This window comes from Vigna unguiculata, chromosome 6 (assembly GCF_037176805.1).
Source record: "Vigna unguiculata cultivar grain cowpea cultivar isolate G323 ecotype 2 chromosome 6, ASM3717680v1, whole genome shotgun sequence".
Classification (NCBI taxonomy): Eukaryota; Viridiplantae; Streptophyta; class Magnoliopsida; order Fabales; family Fabaceae; genus Vigna; species Vigna unguiculata.
In genome coordinates, this window is record NC_140797.1 from 1,967,767 (window position 1) to 1,987,507 (window position 19,741).

General features: G+C 39.4%; 1 protein-coding gene across 2 annotated transcripts; it reads right to left on the reverse strand.

Annotated features, from left to right (window-relative positions):
• Positions 1-12: 12 nt before the first annotated feature.
• On the reverse strand, positions 13-13,441 carry LOC114188661 (OBERON-like protein). Of its 2 annotated transcripts, none has more exons than XM_028077237.2 (3): positions 13,231-13,441; positions 11,571-12,682; positions 13-806 (listed from the first exon to the last, which is right to left on the reverse strand). In XM_028077237.2, the coding sequence occupies exons 2-3, from the start codon at positions 12,655-12,657 to the stop codon at positions 199-201; spliced, it is 1,695 nt and encodes a 564-aa protein (XP_027933038.1). In that variant the 5' UTR covers positions 12,658-12,682; positions 13,231-13,441; the 3' UTR covers positions 13-198. The 2 variants fall into 2 exon arrangements, with proteins under 2 accessions (XP_027933038.1, XP_027933039.1); XM_028077238.2 differs by having other exon boundaries at positions 13,071-13,420.
• Positions 13,442-19,741: the final 6,300 nt, after the last annotated feature.

Below are 19,741 nucleotides of genomic sequence, written 5' to 3' on the forward strand. Positions count from 1 at the left end.
ATAAATCCTTGCTGAGAAATTAGTAACTGACAAATTATGCAAGAGTCAACAATTCCTTACAAAAAGCATAATAATAACGCTTAGAACAAGCCTTGTACAAAGAGCAGATAAAATTGATGATTACATTGTCATGGAAGGGGCTCATCCATAATTGTTCAAGGGGAATGACTTAGCTATAACAGGGAATCACAAACAGTCTCACGGATTTGTCCGAAAAGGGTGTCCCTGAGTGTCTGGTTTGGGAGGAGCACTGTACAGCAGATCATGGATTTTGGAATACATCAGCATCTGAGAGGGGTCACCACCACTACTGCTCTGTGAAGCACGAGAACTCTCCTGCAATTTGATCTTCTCGTAAAGATACTGTTTCTCTGCCTCAGCTTCGTTTAATCGTTGTTTCAGGTAGTTGCTAGTAAATTCCTCCTCTGATTTATCTTGCTTGGCAAGAGCAATCCTCTGGAGCCTCTCAGCCTCTCGTTTAGCCTCATTAGCCTTCAATTGGAACATATCAGCCTCCGCATTTTTGAGCCTTACAATTTTCTCCAACTCTTCTATCTGCAGCTTCCTTTTCTGCCTCTCCATCTTGAGCTCTGCCACTTCCCTGGATTTGTCAGCTAATTCACGATCGCAAGCTTCAAGGGTCATGCGAGCCTTCTTGAACATCCTCATCTTCTCATCCGCTACTATTTCCATCTTTCTTATAGCCTCCTGCACTACTTCAGCAATTCTATTACATGCATCTTGTGGAGCAATCAATCTTCCGTTTTCTCCATTTTCCAAGCCTTTTTTAGAGTCTACCTCAAGCTCTTCAAATAGTACAAACATTGATTAGAACAAGAGGGCAGTAATAGCATGTCAACCCTCCCAAGAACAAGAGGGCAGTAATAGCATGTCAACCCTCCCAACTCCCTCCTCCACCCACCCACCCACCCACACCCCACGTCAAACACACACAAAAACAAAAACAATAGCCTTGCTTAAAAACAAAAAGTATATAATGATGATGTAGCATTGGCATTATTGATGATATCTGCTTTTATAATTACAATGATAGCGTGCTATTGCTACCCATTTTCTTCCCATGGGTGTTATAAATTAGACTTCGGGATTCAATAAAGAGAAAATTAGATGGTGCAGAAATGATTTCAAAACATGCAACGAAGAAAACATATACAATGCTGTAGTCTAACAGCGTCATTTATCAGTTCTATATATAGTCTGATAGATATGGCATTGTTTACAAAAGGAGGAAAACAAACAGTTGAAACACTTAGAATAGAAATTATAACTGTTACAGACTTATATAAGTCTGTTAGGGGCTTAGGTGTTTTTAGTTGTTCGGTTGTTTTGTAAAGTTTTGGGAAGAGCTGAGAGAAGGTCTCTCAGAATTCTAGAGTGGTATCTCGTGTAAACATATATTGTATTCTTGGTCATTCTTCCTGTCACATTGATAGGAAAATAATCCGTGTTCAATACAGAAGAATATCCAGTGTTGTGAAACATAGGCGTTCTATCAAACTGTTATCAAGAGCTGGTTGGCACAATGGAGGGGTAAAGCCAGGGTATGGTCAATAGAAGGATGGAAGCTAAATTGGATGGGTCGGAAAAGATGATCTAAGAAATGGCGCAAGATCGTGATAGAACTGATAAACAAAAATCATGATCTCTTCCAACGTTTGGAGGACTTGTTGCGAGGTTAACAGGGGTCGTCGAAAAGTTGTCGTGTGGAGCAAAGACAGAGGATCAATCTTCCATAAGGAATACTCATACAGAGGAACGGAATCGGGTGGACACAGATCAGGGTTGTGTCAGTTGCGGTGGAGGAAACTGGATATTCCAGTTTTTGCAGGTGAGGAAGCCTATGGGTGGATAAATCGGCTGGAATGTTATTTTAGATTAAAGGAAGTTTCTGAAGATGAAAAAAATGCAAGTTGTGGGTGGCCTTGGGGGGGAAAGCACTGAATTGGTTTCAATGGTGGGAGACATGCACTCAGAATCCTTCTTGGGAGGCGTTTAAGGTGGTGGTGGTAAAGAGGTTTTAACCAAACATGTTATGAAATCTTGACCGGATTAACACAACGTGGAACAATAACAGTTTGAGCAATATGTGGGATTCTTGAAGGGGATTGAGGAAGAATACTTAGTGGGACTTTTTTTCAATGGATTAAAGGAGGAAATTAAGGCAGAAGTCAAGTTATACGAACCTGATACGCTTGCTGATTTGATGCTTAAAGCTCAAATGGTAGAAGATAAGATTCGTGTTAATTCTAAAGGAGGATCATCTAGTGTTGCTCGCCCTACAGCTAGCTACAAGCCTTATACAATCACCAAAAGTCTTTCCAGAGGAACTGGAGGTTCGGGGGATCGGTCAATTTCAATGAAGGAAAAGGAAAAACTATGGAGACAGCCAGTGTGGTAAGCAGGTCAGCGTTCTAGAGGCACACTCCCTTTAGAAAATTATCAGAGAGACCGAGTTGCAAGATATATGGTCCAAACCATAGTCTCTCTGTTTCAGGTGTGATGAGAAATATGGTCCAAACCATATTTGCAGAAACAAACAGCTACACATGTTGTTACTGACTGAGGAAGAGATCACAGGGTTAGAAGATATTCAAGATAAGGCAGGGGGCAGTGAAGGAAATGGGGATGAGAGGGAGCAAGTGTTATAATTATCCTTGTGCACAATGGTTGGGTTGACAACAAAGAAATCTTGAAACTCTGGAGTAGTATTGGGTCAGAAAAGGTGGTGCTCTTGTTGGACTGTGGGGCATCTCACAACTTTATTTCATCCAACCTTATTTCTAGGTGTGGGCTGCAACATGAAGACACACCTCCTTTTGTTGCGGAAGCTGGTGATGGCCACAAGGTACACTGCCAAGGGAAATGTCAGGGATTTCTCTTGGATCTGCAGGGTCTTCGGATTCAACAATAATCTTTTGTTTTTGATTTGAGTGGAGCTGACATTGTTTTGGTTGGGTCTTGAAAGGCTGGCAAGTTTGGGGGAAGTTAAGGCAAAGTTTGGTCAATTAAGATTAACTATTAGCAAAGGTGATATAGAATATAACAGAAGATCCCACTTTGTCCAAATCACAAACTTCATTCAAAAAGGTTTTGCAAAGAAAGGAGGAATGAAGGTTCTTGTTACCTGCTCAAATGGGGAGAAGAGATGGAGGTCCATAACATTCAAAATATTCCTGCAGAATTACTCAACATCTTGGAGTTGAATGATGCAGTTTTCCATGACCCAGTGGGATTACCTCCTAGCCGCAGCCATGCCATTCACCTACAACAAGGAGCTTCTATCCCTAACCTCAGACCCTATAAATATTCTCATCAACAGAAAAATGAGATTGAGACACTAGTAATTGACATGCTTCGCACAGGGATCATTCGGACTAGCATAAGCCCTTATTCAAGCCCGATAATATTGGTTAGAAAGAAGGATGGAAGGTGGCGATTTTGAGTAGATTACAAAGCCTTGAACAAAATAACCATACCCAATAAATTTCCAATTACAGTAATTGAGGAACTATTGGATGAATTAGTAGGGGCGACCATATTTTCGAAGTTGGATTTGAAATCCGGGTATCATCAAGTTCTGCGGGAATGTGATGTTGAGAAAACTATTTTTCGGACTCATGAAAGCCATTACGAGTTCTTAGTCATGCCCTTTGGGCTGACTTATGTCATGCCCTTTGGGCTGACTTAATACAGCAGCAAGTTTCCAATCTTTAATGAATGAAATCCTTAAACCTTTTTTAAGGAAGTTTGTGCTTGTGTTCTTTGATGATATTCTGGTGTACTGCCCCAGTTTGGACATGCATGTGCAGCACTTAATGGAGGTTCTGAAGGTGCTAAAGGGCCACCACTTGAAGTTAAATAGAAAAAAATGTAGTTTTGGACAGCCAAGCCTGGAGTACTTGGGCCATATCATTTCAAGTCAAGGAGTTGCAGCAGACCCCAGGAAAGTGGATGCTATGTGCAGTTGGCCTGTACCTAAGGATGTCACGGCCTTAAAGGGATTTTTGGGGTTGACTAGGTATTATCGAAGGTTTGTGCAAGGCTATGGGAAGATTGCTAAACCTTTGACCCAACTATTAATAAACGAGGGGGGTTTCACTAGAATAAAGAGGCTCAACAATCTTTTGAGGAATTAAAAGGGGTTGTGCTCAACTTCCTATCCTAGTTGTTCCAGATTTCCCCAAGCCATTCATCATCAAAACAGACGCATGTAGCAAGGGTTTGGGAGTTGAGTTGTTACAGGAGGGCAAACCATTGGCCTTTTGGAGCCAAACTCTGTCAGAATGGGGCCAAAATAAAAAATCAATTTATGCAAGGGAGTTGATGGCAGTGGTCCAGGCCATACATAAATGGAATCATTATCTAATGGGGGGCCATTTCATAGTGGTTACATACCAGAAAAGTCTACGGTTTCTCAAAGACCAAAGATTATTAACAGAGGAGCAATTTAAGTGGGCCTCTAAATTGATTAGGTTTGATTTTGAAATTCAGTAGATACCTGGGAAAGAAAATACAGTGGCAGATGCTTTATCTAGAAAAGGATATTTTTCTAGCTTTATCTAGTTTCCAAATTGATGAATGAGAAGCTTGGAATGAAGAAGTTCAGCAAGATTCCAAGCTCACTTCTTTAATACCGGATCTAATTTTAGATTCTAAAGCTCACCCTGGGTACGAATGGAAGAAAGGCAGATTGTTTTATCAAGACAAATTGGTGTTACCCAAAGGGTATTCATGCATTCCCCTTATTATTAAGGATATGCATGAATCTCCAGTTGGGGGCCACAGTGGATACTTTAGAACTTTCAAATGAGTGGCGGGAGTGGTGTATTGGGAAGGCATGATTAAAAAATTTGTCATGCAATGTGAAATTTGTCAAAGGAATAAGACAGAAACCTTGGCTCCAGCATGGTTACTTCAACCTCTACCAATTCCCACTCAAGTCTGGTCCAATATCTCCATGGACTTCATAGGGGATTACCTAAGGCCCAAGGAAAAGATATTATTTTTGTAGTAGTTGATAGATTAACGAAGTATGCACATTTCTTTCCTTTATCACACCCTTACACATCAGCAGAGGTGGCTCATTTATTTCTTAAGAAGGTGGTCAAACTTCATGAATTTCCTTCCACTATTGTCTCAGATCGAGATCAACTCTTTTTGAGCAATTTTTTGCCAAGAATTGTTTCAGCAAGCAGGGACAAAATTGAAGTTTAGTTCAACCTACCATCCTCAAACGGATGGCCAGACACATGACCCCATTGGCTACCGTGGGCGGAATTTTGGTTCAACACCACTTATAATGCTTCCTCAACAATGACTCCTTTCAAAGCTCTCTATAGTCGGGATCCTCCTCTCCTTCTTCAGGGGACTACCATTCCGTCTAAGATTGATAGTGTCAATCAGCTGCAACAAGAAAGGGATGATATCCTTAATGACCTCAAAGTTAATCTATGTAAAGCCCAGGACCAGAATCGAATACAGGCGAGTAAACATCGTAGGAAAGTAGAGTATAAGGTGGGAGATAGGGTATATCTTAAGCTACAACCCTATAGGCTTAAGTCTTTAGCCAAACGAACCAATGAAAAGCTTGGTCCTCGATTCTATGGCCACTATCCGGTGCTTGATCGTACTTGAGACTGAGACTTTAAAATATATGAGTAGTGGACAACAGTACCACTCTCCTCCTCTTCTATTTATAATGAAGCAAGTACATATGAAAAGACTACTCTAAGATACTAGGCATGATTACATGCAACAGTAGATACGGCAGTAGATAGTTTCCCACACTCAACACCCTACACATAGGGTTAATGATACAATAGGTAATAATTCTAACACTCCCCCTCAAGCTGGAGCATACAAATTGTATGAACCAAGCTTGGAACAAATGAACTCAATCCAAGGTCCCCTTAATGACTTGGTCAACACATCTGCAAGTTGGTCATTTGACCCAACGAACTCAGTACAAATTTCCTTGGTCATCATTTTTTCTCGAACAAAGTGGCAGTCAATTTCTATGTGTTTAGTTCTCTCATGAAACACTGGATTTGATGCAATGTGGAGAGCAGCCTGGTTGTCACAGTACATCTTCATGGTCTGAATTTCACAGAAGTTAAGCTCTCGAAGAAATTGCTTTACCCATATGAGTTCACACGTGAGAGACGCCATTGCCCGATATTCAGCTTCAGCGGTGGATCGAGCCACTACATTTTGCTTCTTACTTTTCCAAGAGATAACATTTCCTCCAAGGAGGACACAATATCCCGTAGTAGAGCGTCTGTCAATAGGAGAGCCTGCCCAATCAGCATCACAGTACCCAGAGATTTGAACATTTCCTTTATCTCCATATAGCAAACCTTGTCCTGGAGCCTTCTTGAGGTACCTCAAAATACAGATGATGGCATTCCAATGTCCAAGACATGGAGTCTGCATAAACTGGCTAACAATTCCAACTGCGAAAGATAGATCAGGCCTCGTAATAGTGAGACAAATTAACTTTCCAACGAGCCTCCTATATCTCTCTGGATCGGAGAATAATTCGCCTTCTTCTGTTGTTAACTTCTGATTTGGGTCCATAGAACTCTCTACTGGTCTGCAGTCAATCATACCTGTTTCTTGTAATATATCAAGAGCATATTTCCTTTGAGAGATTACAACTCCATCTTTTGACTGAGCTACTTCAATGCCCAAAAAGTATTTGAGGCTTCCGAGATCCTTGGTTTGAAAATGTTTACACAAGTGCTCCTTCAATTGAGATATTCCAGTAGTATCATTTCCTGTAATAACAATATCATCAACATATACTATTAGGTAGACACATTTCCCAGGAGAGGTGTGTTTGTAAAAAACTGAGTGATCTGCCTCACTGCGTCTTAACCCAAATTTCTGAACAATGGAGCTGAATTTTCCAAACCAAGCTCGTGGTGATTGTTTGAGGCCATATAAAGATCGATGCAATTTGCATACCATACCAGACTCCCCCTGAGCAACAAACCCAGGAGGTTGCTCCATGTAAACTTCCTCCTCAAGATTACCATGAAGGAAGGCATTTTTGATATCCAATTGATGAAGCGGCCAGTGACGAATTGCTGCCATGGCAAAGAAGAGGCGAATAGTAGTCATCTTGGCCACGGGAGAAAAGGTATCACAATAGTCAAGGCCATAAACCTGAGTGTACCCTTTTGCAACCAATCGGGCTTTGAGCCGATCAACCTGACCATCGGGGCCAACTTTAAGTGCATACACCCATCGACAACCAACAGCTTTCTTACCCGAAGGGAGGGGCACGAGCTCCCAAGTATGATTGCTTTCAAGAGCCTGCATCTCTGCAATCATGGCTTGTCGCCATCCAGGATGATCAAGTACTTCATTCACATTTTTGGGAATAACAACAGAAGACACTGAGGATAAAAGTGAACAATAGGAAGGAGATAATCGGTGATAGCTAAGAAAATTATAAATGGGATGTGGATTTCGAGAGGAACGAGTACCTTTTCTGAGAGCAATGGGCCAACCTGAATCACCTTCACCAGGAGTCGTGGGATCAAGAGACGAGAGAGAAGAATCTGAAGTAGGGGATTCACCATGTTCTTGAACAACTGGACTATTCGTCGGCGTCCTGTGTTGGAGAGAATCAATAGGTGGAGATGATGGCTCAGGAGGACTTTGGTCGAGACTCGGAGGGACAGGGACATTGGAAATATTGTACTCAACCACGGGAATAGGAAGAACCTGCTGTATGACATGGACATCTTGAACAGATGGAGAGAAGTAAGGGGTCTATTCAAAAAATGTAACATTGGCAGACATGTAATATTTCTTGGTTTCAGGAGAGTAACATCGATACCCTTTTTGAAGTCGTGAATAGCCCAAGAAAACACATTTGAGAGAGCGAGCAGAAAGCTTGTCTAACCCGGGAGACATGTCATGAACAAAACATACACAACCAAAAACTCTAGGAGAAGTGTGAAAGAGAGGATTTTCTAGCAACAGAATGGAGAAAGGGACCTTATGATTGAGAGAGGAAGATGGCATCCGATTAATAAGAAAACCTGCAGTTAAGATGGCATCTCCCTAGTGATGGACAGGAACGTTGACACTAAGCAAAAGGGTACGAGCAGTTTCAACTAAGTGTCTATTTTTTCTTTCTGCTATACCATTTTGTTGTGGCGTATGAGGACAAGTAGACTGGTGCAGGATACCATAGGAACTCAAAACATTAGATAGAGCAGACGAAAAATACTCTTTGGCATTGTCACTTCTTAAGACTTTAATTACTTGACCAAATTGATTCTTGATTTCATTCAAAAAGGATGTGAAGAGGGATAATAATTCAGAACGATCTTTCATAAGATAAACCCAAGTACATCTCGAATATTCATCAATGAAAGTAACAAAATACCTAAAGCCAAAAGATGAGACACGACTAGGTCCCCAGATATCGGAATGGAAGACAGAAAAACTAGAAGTACACTTTGATTGAGACCTTTTAGGAAAGGTAGATCTAACATGTTTTCCTAGTTGACATGACTCACATTCTAAAGTCTGGAGACGACTAAGTTCAGGAAACATTTTCTTTAACTTGGACAGGTGAGGGTGACCAAGCCGATCATGTAACATTTTAGGATTGGGAGCTGCAACACATGACACACGTGGACGAGATCCAAAATGGTATAATCCGCCTACTTCATATCCTTCTCCAATCTGTCTCCCCGAGCCACGCTCCTGTATAACAAAAGATTTGTTATCGAAGGTTACAGAGCAATTCAATGTTTTGGTTAACTGACTTAAGGAAATTAAATTGAAAGGACAATTGGGGACAAAAAGAACAAATTTTAGATTTAAGGACAGAGATAAGATGGCTTGACCGACTCCCTTTGAGGATGTTTTAGAACCATTTGCGAGGGTTATAAAATGAGATTTTTCTTGGAATGAAATGGTTGAGAACAAGGAGGTATTACCAAAAATGTGATCAGAAGCACCAGAGTCAATTACCCATGAATTGTGACCTTCCATGGATTGAGAGATGCAAACAGTTGATGTACTTGGAGCTTGAGATGACTGTGCCAAGCTGTTGGATTTGAGGCGTAGGTACTCTTGATACTCGTCCTCAGTGAACTTGGAGTCAGTAGTCTCTGCCTGGGAGACATTGGCTGTTTTGGCAGGAAATCCATGTAAAGTGTAGCAGTTTTCTTGGGTATGACCCATCCTTTTACAATACGTACACTGAGGACGCCCACGACCTCCACGTCCACCTCCTCTAGTTCCACGACCTCCTCTTCCTCGGGTGGCGACCATGACAGATGGTTCCATTACAGCAAGAGTTTCTGGAGTTTGAAGAGTTGGAACACGTATCATGCGGGAGATCAAAGTTTCCATGGAAGGAACCTCATGAGAGGTCAAAAGCTGATCTCGGATATGATTAAAGTCTAGGTGTATAGCGCGGAGGATCATTACCATATAGTACTTGTCAAGCTTTTTCTTCATTTCATCTAGAGAGTCGACTTCCAAGAACATTCGAAGTTCTTCCACAGCAGCTTGAGCGTCATTCATGAATGACATCATATCATGGTTAGTCATTTTCATAGATGCCAACTTGTTCGCCGAATCATAGAGGCGTTGAATATCATTTGCATAGATATTCTGAGTTCGCTTCCAAAACGAGTGGCAAGTTTTGAAGGCCCGTAGAGACATCAAAAGTCGTGGTTCCACCGGCTGCCACAATAGCGCACATAGTTGGAAATCTGCTTGTTTCCACTGTTCAGCTTTTTCAGAAGGTACGTGACTGCCATCTTTCTCAAGGTGTTCGTGGTGTCCTTGACCGAGAAACCACATCTCGACGACAGCGGACCAAGATAAGTAATTTTGGCCATTTAGTTTCTCGGACGTGATGCAGGGGCTTCCGGAGAATGAAATAGCACTCCCAGTACCTCCAGTGGCCATGATATGATCAAGAGAATAAACAAAAACAGAAAGGATCCCGGAAAACAGTGAAACAGTGATGATTTCGAATTTGAAGGTGTCGATTTCCACAAGAGGTGCTACTGGACTTCACCGGAACAGAGATTTGAGGGTCAAAACGGGTAGAGGAGGCTCCGGCAATGGCGACGGAGGTGGCGCGACGACGAACTGGTGACTGGAAGGCGGCGCGTGGGCGGCACGCGCCTGACTGCAGCGAACAGAGTTGACGCGCGTGGAGGCGCGTGGCGACGGCGCTGCCTGCGACACCGGCGGGGTTGGCTGTCGCGCGGAGAGGCGGTTCAGATCCGATGGTTTCCGGACGGAACTGCGTGGGTGACGGCGGCGGACGGCGACGGACGGTGGCGGACGGCGGCGGACAGCGTCGGACAGCGGCGGACAGCAGCGGACAGCGGCGGACAGCGGCGGACAGCGGCGGAGGACTGCAGACAGTGGCGGACAGTGTTGAAATGTTGTTTGACAGTGTTGGGTAGTTCAGAAACGAGGTTAAACGAACTTGGACAGCCGCGGACGCGGTGGCTAACGGCGATCAACCGCGGACAGCGGTGACGGACCAGATGAGACAGAAACCAGATCGGGATCGACCCGCTCTGATACCAACTTGAGACTGAGACTTTAAAATATATGAGTATTGGACAACAGTACCACTCTCCTCCTCTTCTATTTATAATGAAGCAAGTACATATGAAAAGACTACTCTAAGATACTAGGCATGATTACATGCAACAGTAGATACGGCAGTAAATAGTTTCCCACACTCAACACCCTACACATAGGGTTAATGATACAATAGGTAATAATTCTAACAATCGTATTGGGCAGGTTGCCTACAGATTGGAGTTACCTCCTCAAAGCAAAATCCACCTAGTTTTCTATGTTACTTTGTTGAAGAAGGCCATTCAACCCCCTAATGTGCCTCAGCCCTTGCCTCCAACATTAACTGAAAAATATGTTTTAGCAGTCTATCCAGAAGAACTACTGGATATTAGGACTACCAACAATAGAGATTTAGAAGTTCTAATTCAGTGGCAGAACTTCCACTTACCGAGAATAGCTGGGAATTGGTGGAATGCATTTCTAAGGAATTTCCTAAATTTCACATTGAGGACAAGGTGAAACTTTATGGAGGGGATAATGATAGATATGGTATTGTTTACAAAAGAAGGAAGAAAACAGACAATTGAAAAAGTTAGAAATTATAATTGTTACAGACTTGTATAAGTGTTAGAGGCTTAGGTGTTTTTAGTCGTTCGGTTGTTTTGTAAAGTGTTGGGAAGTGCTGAGAGAAGGTCTCTCAGAATTCTAGAGTGGTATCTCGTGTAAACATACGTTGTATTCTTGGTCATTCTTCCTATCACATTGATAAGAAAATAACCCGTGTTCAATACAGAAGAATATCCAGTGTTGTGAAACATAGCAGTTCTACTATAGTCTTTGTGCAATTTATTTTTTAACCAACCTTGTAAAAATGTAGACATAGAATTCAATAGATATAAAGAAGACAAAATTGTAAAAGCATGATAGTTCCTTATCTTTTATATAAAAGGACATAAAAACAAGATTTCCAGTACCTTGGAAAAACATCAAAATTGCCCTGCAAGCAGCCTTTGAATCTATTTTTTTAGTTTTCAATTTTTCCTTCAGATCATCACACTTCCAAAACAACTTTCTCCCACGAGGGTCTTTACTCCCGTGAAAGATCCTGCTAACATAATCAAGTTCCCTCATTAATGCCTCTCCATCCCATGACGGCGCACAGTGCTGGAAGACATCTTTTACCCAACCCAAAAGTTCTGAAGTCCTATTGCAAGCTTGACACCGGAAAACCATTTCACTGGGTCCTGCCCCGCTCTTTGAAGAAGGGCCCATGAAAATAAGTTGCTGACGAATGGCACAATCTGTGTGAGTCCAATGAGAACACAAATCACATCCAATCCAGCGGCAGGTATTCACCTCAAAGTCAAACTTGTTGCAGATCACACACATGCAAAGATTGCAGAAACCATTAGTGCCATTGCATATTTCACAGGTACAATCATCAGCTGGAAGCTGGTTTTGGCACGCTATGTTTCTGCATCTCTTATAGCCAAAGATCTCAATTAGGGAATTCTGTGAAAGACTGATGCTTGGATGCAAAAATCCCTGAATTCCAGTATTTATTGCAACAAGAATTTCAAGTTGCACCCGATGTGCTCTGACCAGTGTCTTGGCTGTCAAATCAGTTCTGCCCTGAACAAACTTCTGTAAAATGAAAAATTCTTCTCTATGCTGCGAACCATTCCCTCCATCAAGGATAACTCGAAGCCCATTCTTCAACTCTTCTAGATATTCCTCAGGTAGACGATGCATTTTTTCACATATTGTACCGATACTTTCTCTGGCAATGTCCTGAAGAGTAACTTTGTCTGCACTAGAAAAACGGTGAATCACATTCTGCTCAAGGCAATTAATCTCTGCTTTTCCATTCTCAGTCTTCTTTGTTGTAGCTGCATCCGCTGTAGGCCATGTTTCTTGAGAACTTGCACTTTCAGCCGGAGATTGACGGAGATTGTCAGAGTTTGATCTTGGTTCATCAGGAGACAGAACAGGATCAGAAGAAACAAGAGACAGTGATGTTTGTAGTCCCCCAACCTGTGATTGCGAACGCAGAGGGAGCATTTTTGGAGAGGACCCCTGGTCGATGCTACAGAAGAAGATCATATCATTTAAAAGATCTACACTGTTGATGCAATCACTAGCGCAAGGTATTACATGGACATTTATAAAACACAACACAGTTTAGGGAAATCATTGTTCAGTAAACCCAAAATTAGGGCTTACAAAAACCCTCCGTTAGTTGAATTAATTTGGGGATTTAGTCAACTATCAGCGTTTGCTACCATTCAATAGATGAAGATCCGACTGCAAATGTAAATTATCAATAATAAAATAAATTCATAAAGCTAGCAATCAAGACTAAGATAAAATGCTTCTCATCTAGCTCGACATCTTACAAACACCAACATATGAACTCTGAAGCTAATTGCTTACTCAATTAATTCCTTAATATGAAAATCAGTAAATTTGCTTACTCAATCAAATAACTGCGAGATTTGGTCGTTCCCGTGCGAACACAGATATAAGAATCACACCCTAAACAGCTGAAACTAGCTTCCCCTTAATCAAGGCTTGGAACTAACAGACTATGCAAAAGTTAAAAGAAGAAATGAAGTTTGAAATAGAGGAGCTTACTGTCCTGAGGAACCCAAAAGGCAGATCGAATAATATTGATGAGATTGATTCAACAAAGCAATGATCTGAAGGAGGAAAACAGAAGAAACCTAACTCGACAAGAGGCTGAAAGGGAAAGCCGTGTTTTTTAACGCAATGGATGACCGATTAAGCCGGTTCTCCGCAGTAAACCCGTGACCAACTATTCTGGTCGTGACAGTGAACTTGTGATATCTTGTTGCGTCCTAACAAATTGGGAACTCACTCTTTAATGATTTTATATTTTAAGGTTAAAATATATTCGTGTTCTGATTTTCGTGAAATTTTGTTAAATTAATCTTAATTTTGTTTTTTTAAATAAATTTTAATTTTTATTAATTTTATTTAATTTGATTTTTTTAAAATATAATTTAAATTATTAACTGTTATAAATAGTGACCTTATTATTTCACAAATTTTTTGATTTTTTTTAATTTTTTTTATTTTTTATCAATTAAGTCCTAATTTTATTTAAAATTGAACAATTTTATTTCTAGTCAAATTTAGTTTTTATATGAGTTATAATGATGTAAATTTTAATATATTAAATAAAAATGTGAATTTTAATATAAAAAGTAAATTTGGTGAAGATAGACAAAATTGCTCAATTTTAAATAAAATTGGGACTCGATTGAACAAAAATAACAAATATAGAGACCAAATTGAATATAAAACATTGACTATAACACGTGACACGCGGTTGGGTTGACACGTGAACATTTAGAAAACTTTAAAAAAATTTAAAAGATTTTAAAAAATTAAAAACAAATTTAAAAAGATTAAAAAAAAACACAAAGTGACACATGACTGTCATTGTTCATGGTTGTTAATGATTTAAACAGTGTTAGCAAAAAATACCCAATTGAATAAAATTAACGAAAATTGAGACTTATTTGACCACAAAAACAAAATTAGAACTGATTTGACAAATCTTAACAAAAATTGAGATCAAAAAGGTATTTTAACCTTTCTTTAATTCAATGCTATGATTGGAAAATTATTCTTAAATATGTTTTGAATAATTTATGATAAGTTTTTCAATATATTTTTAATTTTAAATTATTTAAAATAAAAATAAAATAATAAAAGTTATAATAGAGATTAGAAAATAATAGTTCAATCGGAATAACTACTTTAGACGATGAATAAATTTGTCGTATAATTAAGGAGATGTAATGTTCCTGGAAATAAAGATGAACATTCCCACTGTCATATTTTCCATAATACAAAAACTCGTGTGAAATGAATTTTTATAAAGGTTACATTTGCTTTACTTTCTTAAATTTGACATAAATTGTTTGTATCCTTCAAAATTAAAATTAATTATTTTTATTTTTTTCAATTGCAAAAAAAAAAAGCTTTATTTTAGTTCTTAGACTACATGTTCTCATCTCTTAGGTTACACGATTCTAATACACGGTTCGAGATAATAGACTACTCATTTCATATAAAGGACTACATGTCCTTGTCCTAAACAAGAGACTACATGTCCTTGTCTCCTATGACAGACAACCACAAAAAGTGATCCTAGAAAGTTGATGAGACACTCATCCTCGTCCTAGACAAAAGACTAATCGTCCTTGTCCTCCATGGGAAAATAGTTCCTAGGAAGGCTACTAAAGACCACCCATCTAGAAGAATCATCCAACACACGACCTAGTCGGGTACATGTCAGCTCAGTAGAACGACTATACTCGGACTAGTTAGCTAAATCAAGTCAGTCTAATCATCTCAAAGGAAAATGACCCAAATTACATAACCAATTACTATTAGTAGGTAATTAAGACTGCTAGATCAAAGCCCAAACATGTAAGGCCTATGAATCCTACTATAAAAGGCACATTTTGAAACATATGCTTACGTTACTATTTTGACATCAGAGCCCAATATCTCATATTGACTTTAGCATCAAAGTTTCTTTTGCAAGCACCCTCTTCTTCTTGCACTCGAGAGTTGAGGACGAGATACCCTTGAAGCGAAGACCTTGGAGACAAAAGGATCACTTAGAAGACTTTGTAGGATATATATTGTCCATGTAAGAACAATTGGCGCCCGCCGTGGGGTCGATTAATATCCTATGAAGAGAGAATGTTGAACATTAGAAGACTTGAGAGATTTTGAAGATGGTGTCCACGAGAAGCAAGGTTGTGGAAGCTAGGGGAGTCGGCCCTCCGCTGACCTGGTCGCTATACTAGAGCCCCAAGTCAAGATGCAACAGAAGTTTGTTGATTACAAAAAGAGAAATGATGAGGAAATAGAGGCCATACGAGAGGAGAACGCTAGGTTGAAAAAAAAAAGAGTCAAGATCACCAAAGGTAAAAGAGTGGACGAGTCCGGGCATGTAGGCCCAAATGCCACAATCCATGAAACTGAGGAAGAAAGTGAATACAACCCGACCCAACATACCCAGGGAGTAATCAACAACTCCACTGCCACCCATAACAGGTGTCGTCACCCTTTCGTTGACGGAATTAGAGAAACTCCCCTTCCAACCAATGGAAGTTGCCGACAGTATGCTATAACGACATAGTTGATCCTGGCGAGTACATGTTTATGTACACAAATCATATCAGCTTATACTCTACCAACGATGCATTTTTATGTAAGGCTTTCTCATCAACCTTACGAGGACCAACTCTAGATTGGTTCGCCAACTTGCCCCATTTCTCCATAGATTGCTTTGATGCACTAATGGCATCCTTTACCACCTACTTCGAGACCGGTCGTTGGCACGACGTCACTTCCCTCTCCCTACTTGATGAGATGCATCTAGCCAAGGGACCTACAACAAAAGCATTGACTGGAAAAATACAAGAGGAATGGGCCTCAAATGCACATGCAAGGCCCAAGATAAACTTCACATGGGCCAAGGAAGATGTGAGGACCTAGTCTAGGACTCTTTGTTTGTAAATATTAGAATAGGGTTTAATTGTGGGCCTTGTATTTTAGGCCTAGTAGAATAGGGTTTTTTTTGGGCCATGTATTGGGCCTTGGAGGGTTTTGGGGCCTTGAAGATGAATTGGACCAAAGGAGAGTTGGGCTTGGATTTGGGCCACCAAAAAGGAGAGCGCATTTCTCAAGAATCTAGATCCTTCTTGCGCAAAGCTTGGCAACCAAGCTTCTCCTAAGTGGCTCCATGCATGTTCCATGTGACTTGCTTAAGTGGCAAGTTACACCTCCCTCATCAGTGGCGGATCTTCAGTCAATATGTTAGGGGTGCCCAAAATTTGGTTGAATTACTCTTTTGGTCAATTTTTTCGTCTAAAAATATCAAGTTGGTCTTCTAATGTTTTTTAGTCTCAATTTGGTTTTTATTTTTTAAAAATTGATGCAATTTGATCTTTTTCGTTAAATTTCTTAAAGCAGAACAAGAATTTTTCACCAAAAGTTATAATAAGATTATGTCAATTACTCCTCATCTATAAATATAAATATATAAAAAATTATTAAAATATAAATATTTAATATATATTAAAATATTAAATTTTTAAAAAATGTATATAAAATTATATAAATATAAAAAGAAAATAGGGGGCATGGCCCCCCTCTGTCCACACTAAGGTCTGCTAGTGTCCCTCATGCTCTCTTTTTGGCTCCAAATACCTCATTCTAGATCCTTTTTCCCTCCATTTTTCTAGACCATTTTGCTCTCATTTTCTCCTATAAATAGAGAGCTTAGGACCCTTGTAAATTCATTCATGAATATAGTAGAGACTATGTTGAGATGACTCCAGACTCCTCTCTTTTTGTGAATCAACTTAGGCTAGAGTTCTCCTTGTTGGTTTCCTCTAGCCTCCTTCCTTGAGTGTTGTCCTAACCTCACTTGAGAGCTTCTCCGAACACCATTTCTGCACCACTTGTTCACTCATCTTCTAGCTTCCGCAACTTCATCTTTCTCCATGGAAGTCTCATCAACTCCGCATGGCTCCCTCTTGGCTTCCTTTCTCTTGAAGATGGACTCATCATGTTGTATCTAGAGCCTTGGTTGATCAAGCTTGATGTCAAGAGATAAGTTCATCTTCCTTGTTTTTCTTTCAATTTCCGTGTGGTCCATTACTTTCTTTGCTTGTCTTGTTGCTTTTCTTCTTTTCACCTCATTAGTTATATGGTTCTTACCATTGTTCCTTTGGAACCATTCGACCATTGTGCCTAAGAGCTCAACCATGGTGAATTTGTGTGCCTTTTACATTTACGTTTGAGTCTTGTTCATCTTCTATTTCATCTTTTTTGAGTCATTTTAATTTTCTCATCCATATGTTTTGTCTAGAGTAATGTGTAGTTCAATTATGTCTTAATTTCCTTTGTTTAGCCTTTCATTTTGTGCGTTTACATTCTTCTTCTTTTTTTGCTGTTGTTTGTGTTTCATGATCTTCTTTTGATTCCTTTAAGTTTCCTTCTCCTTTGTGTTTTTTGTTTCCATTAAAAGGCAAATGATCAAGCATAGTGTGGTGGTGATTCTGGTTTGTGGTGGAAACTAGCTGTTGTAAGAGCTATAAGGAAAAAGAGCATAAAAAGAATACAAGCAAGTGCCAAAAAGAATCAAAAGAAAAGATCAAAAGAAAGTGGCAAAGGAAGTACACTAGTATCACTGCCATCACTTAACTTTGAGAGCATTATTTTGTGCATGTTATTGTTGTTTCAGTTTTCTCGTCTGATTGCACACTCTCTGTATTTGATTTATCACAAAAAATTGGCCGATGCAAATCCAAATCTGATTTTTGCCTCTTTTAGCTAAGACATGGACGAAAAAGAAAAAAAAGTGATAAATAGTTGAAGCAGAGGCTAAAAATCACATTTATGGACTAGCAATGAGTGAAAAATTAAATCTAGTGCAACTTTTCTAGTTTATTTTGATTATTTTTCATCCATTGTAGTGCCATTAATTTGAGTGCTTATCTTGTTTCTTACCTTATTTCGAGTTTGTCTTTCTTTGTTAAATCTTTGAGTATGTTTCATTTATATTTCACTTGAGTTTAGCTATTCTTTCATTTAAGCTTTTCTTGTTTTTCCTTATTGGCTTCTTTGGTTTGGTGTTACATTCTTGGTGGAAGTTTTCTTTGGAGGTAACCAAATACTCAAGGTAGCATCTTAGGAGGTGGAAACCAAAATGGAACTCCAAACTACAAGTGAAGTTCACAAAAGGAAAATCCAAAGCAAACACTTGAGTGAGCCAAAAGAAGAAAGAAAAGAGTGGAGTGAAACACTTGAAGACTTTTAAAGTTTGCGCAAAATTATGATTGTATTCATTTGAGTTTTATTTGTTCAAGTTTTATTTCTTGTATCTCTTTGGACTAATTAAGTGTTTTGGGGGAGCCTTAGGTGTTCTCTCATCTCTTAATCAGAACCTTTAAAATAGTAAAAGCGCTTGTAAACGATGAGTGTGTCTTGCAACATCAAGCCTCGCCAAATTAGGCTGCATAATTTAGATTCCATTTATTGTTTTTGCTTAATTGTTTAGTGTGTGTCTAATTCTTTTTTAGAAGTTTTGTGCAACATTCTTTGAATTCCTTTGGCAAGGAAAGACTTAGTATGTAAGCAATCCAAGTGATTCACCTCTCTTTCCTGGAAGACAATTCAAGAAGTTTGCTATCTACTTCTTCTTTAGAATCTCTTAGCTAGAGTTTAGTTTTTAAAAATAAAAAATTCCAAAAAAAGAGTAATCATGGCTAGTCAACCCTCCCTACATAGTGCAAGTGATTATGAGGATTCAATTCATAGTTTAAAACATGTTTCCCAACAACTCAAATCACTTAAACTATGGAGACAACAAGAGGCAATTTACAAAGTGAAAGATCAATTAGAAAGAGATGGTCAAATTGCTCTTTTGGAGGAACAAATCAAAGCTTTAAAGAAAAGAGATGAGAAAGTTCAAAATAAGCTAAAATGTATAAGTAATTCTAACAAAGGGTCTAGAAGTGGAGCTTCAATATATGAGGAAGAGGAAAGGTTAAGATTAGGAGAATATTACCAACAACCTTCCCACATTAGGAGACAAAGAAAAGACCCTACTCCTAAAGAAGTTAAAGTGGACTTGCCTTACTTTCAAGGCAAGGATGATGTTGATGCTTATTTGGATTGGGAGATGAAGGTGGAGCAACTCTTTGCTTGCCACCAAGTAAGTGAAGAAAGGAAAGTGCCTCTAGCTACCCTAAGCTTTCAAGGGTATGCTATGTATTGGTGGACTTCTATAGTCCAAAAGAGGCTAAGAAGTAATGTGCCTTCAATTGATTATTGGAATGATCTCAAGTTAGCCCTTAGGAGGAGGCACATTCCCTCGTACTACATCAGGGAGCTCATGAACAAGCTCCAAAGACTCCAACAAAGAAATTTGTTTGTAGAAGAGTATAAACAAAAAATGGAGTTACTTATGATGAGGGCAGGGATAATTGAGGAAGAGGCCATTACCATTTCTAGATTCTTAAGTGGCTTAAACACCTTGATTCTATGAGTAGTTGAACTTCCTCGTGCCCAAGTTTGATTTAATCAATTTTGA

Coding starts and splice junctions, on each gene's coding strand:
- LOC114188661 (XM_028077237.2), bottom strand. CDS start 12,657: ATGCTCCCTCTGCGTTCGCAATCACAGGTTGGGGGACTACAAACATCA. Junction 807..11,570: donor AATTTTGATGTTTTTCCAAG/GTACTGGAAATC, acceptor TACTATTTGAAG/AGCTTGAGGTAGACTCTAAA.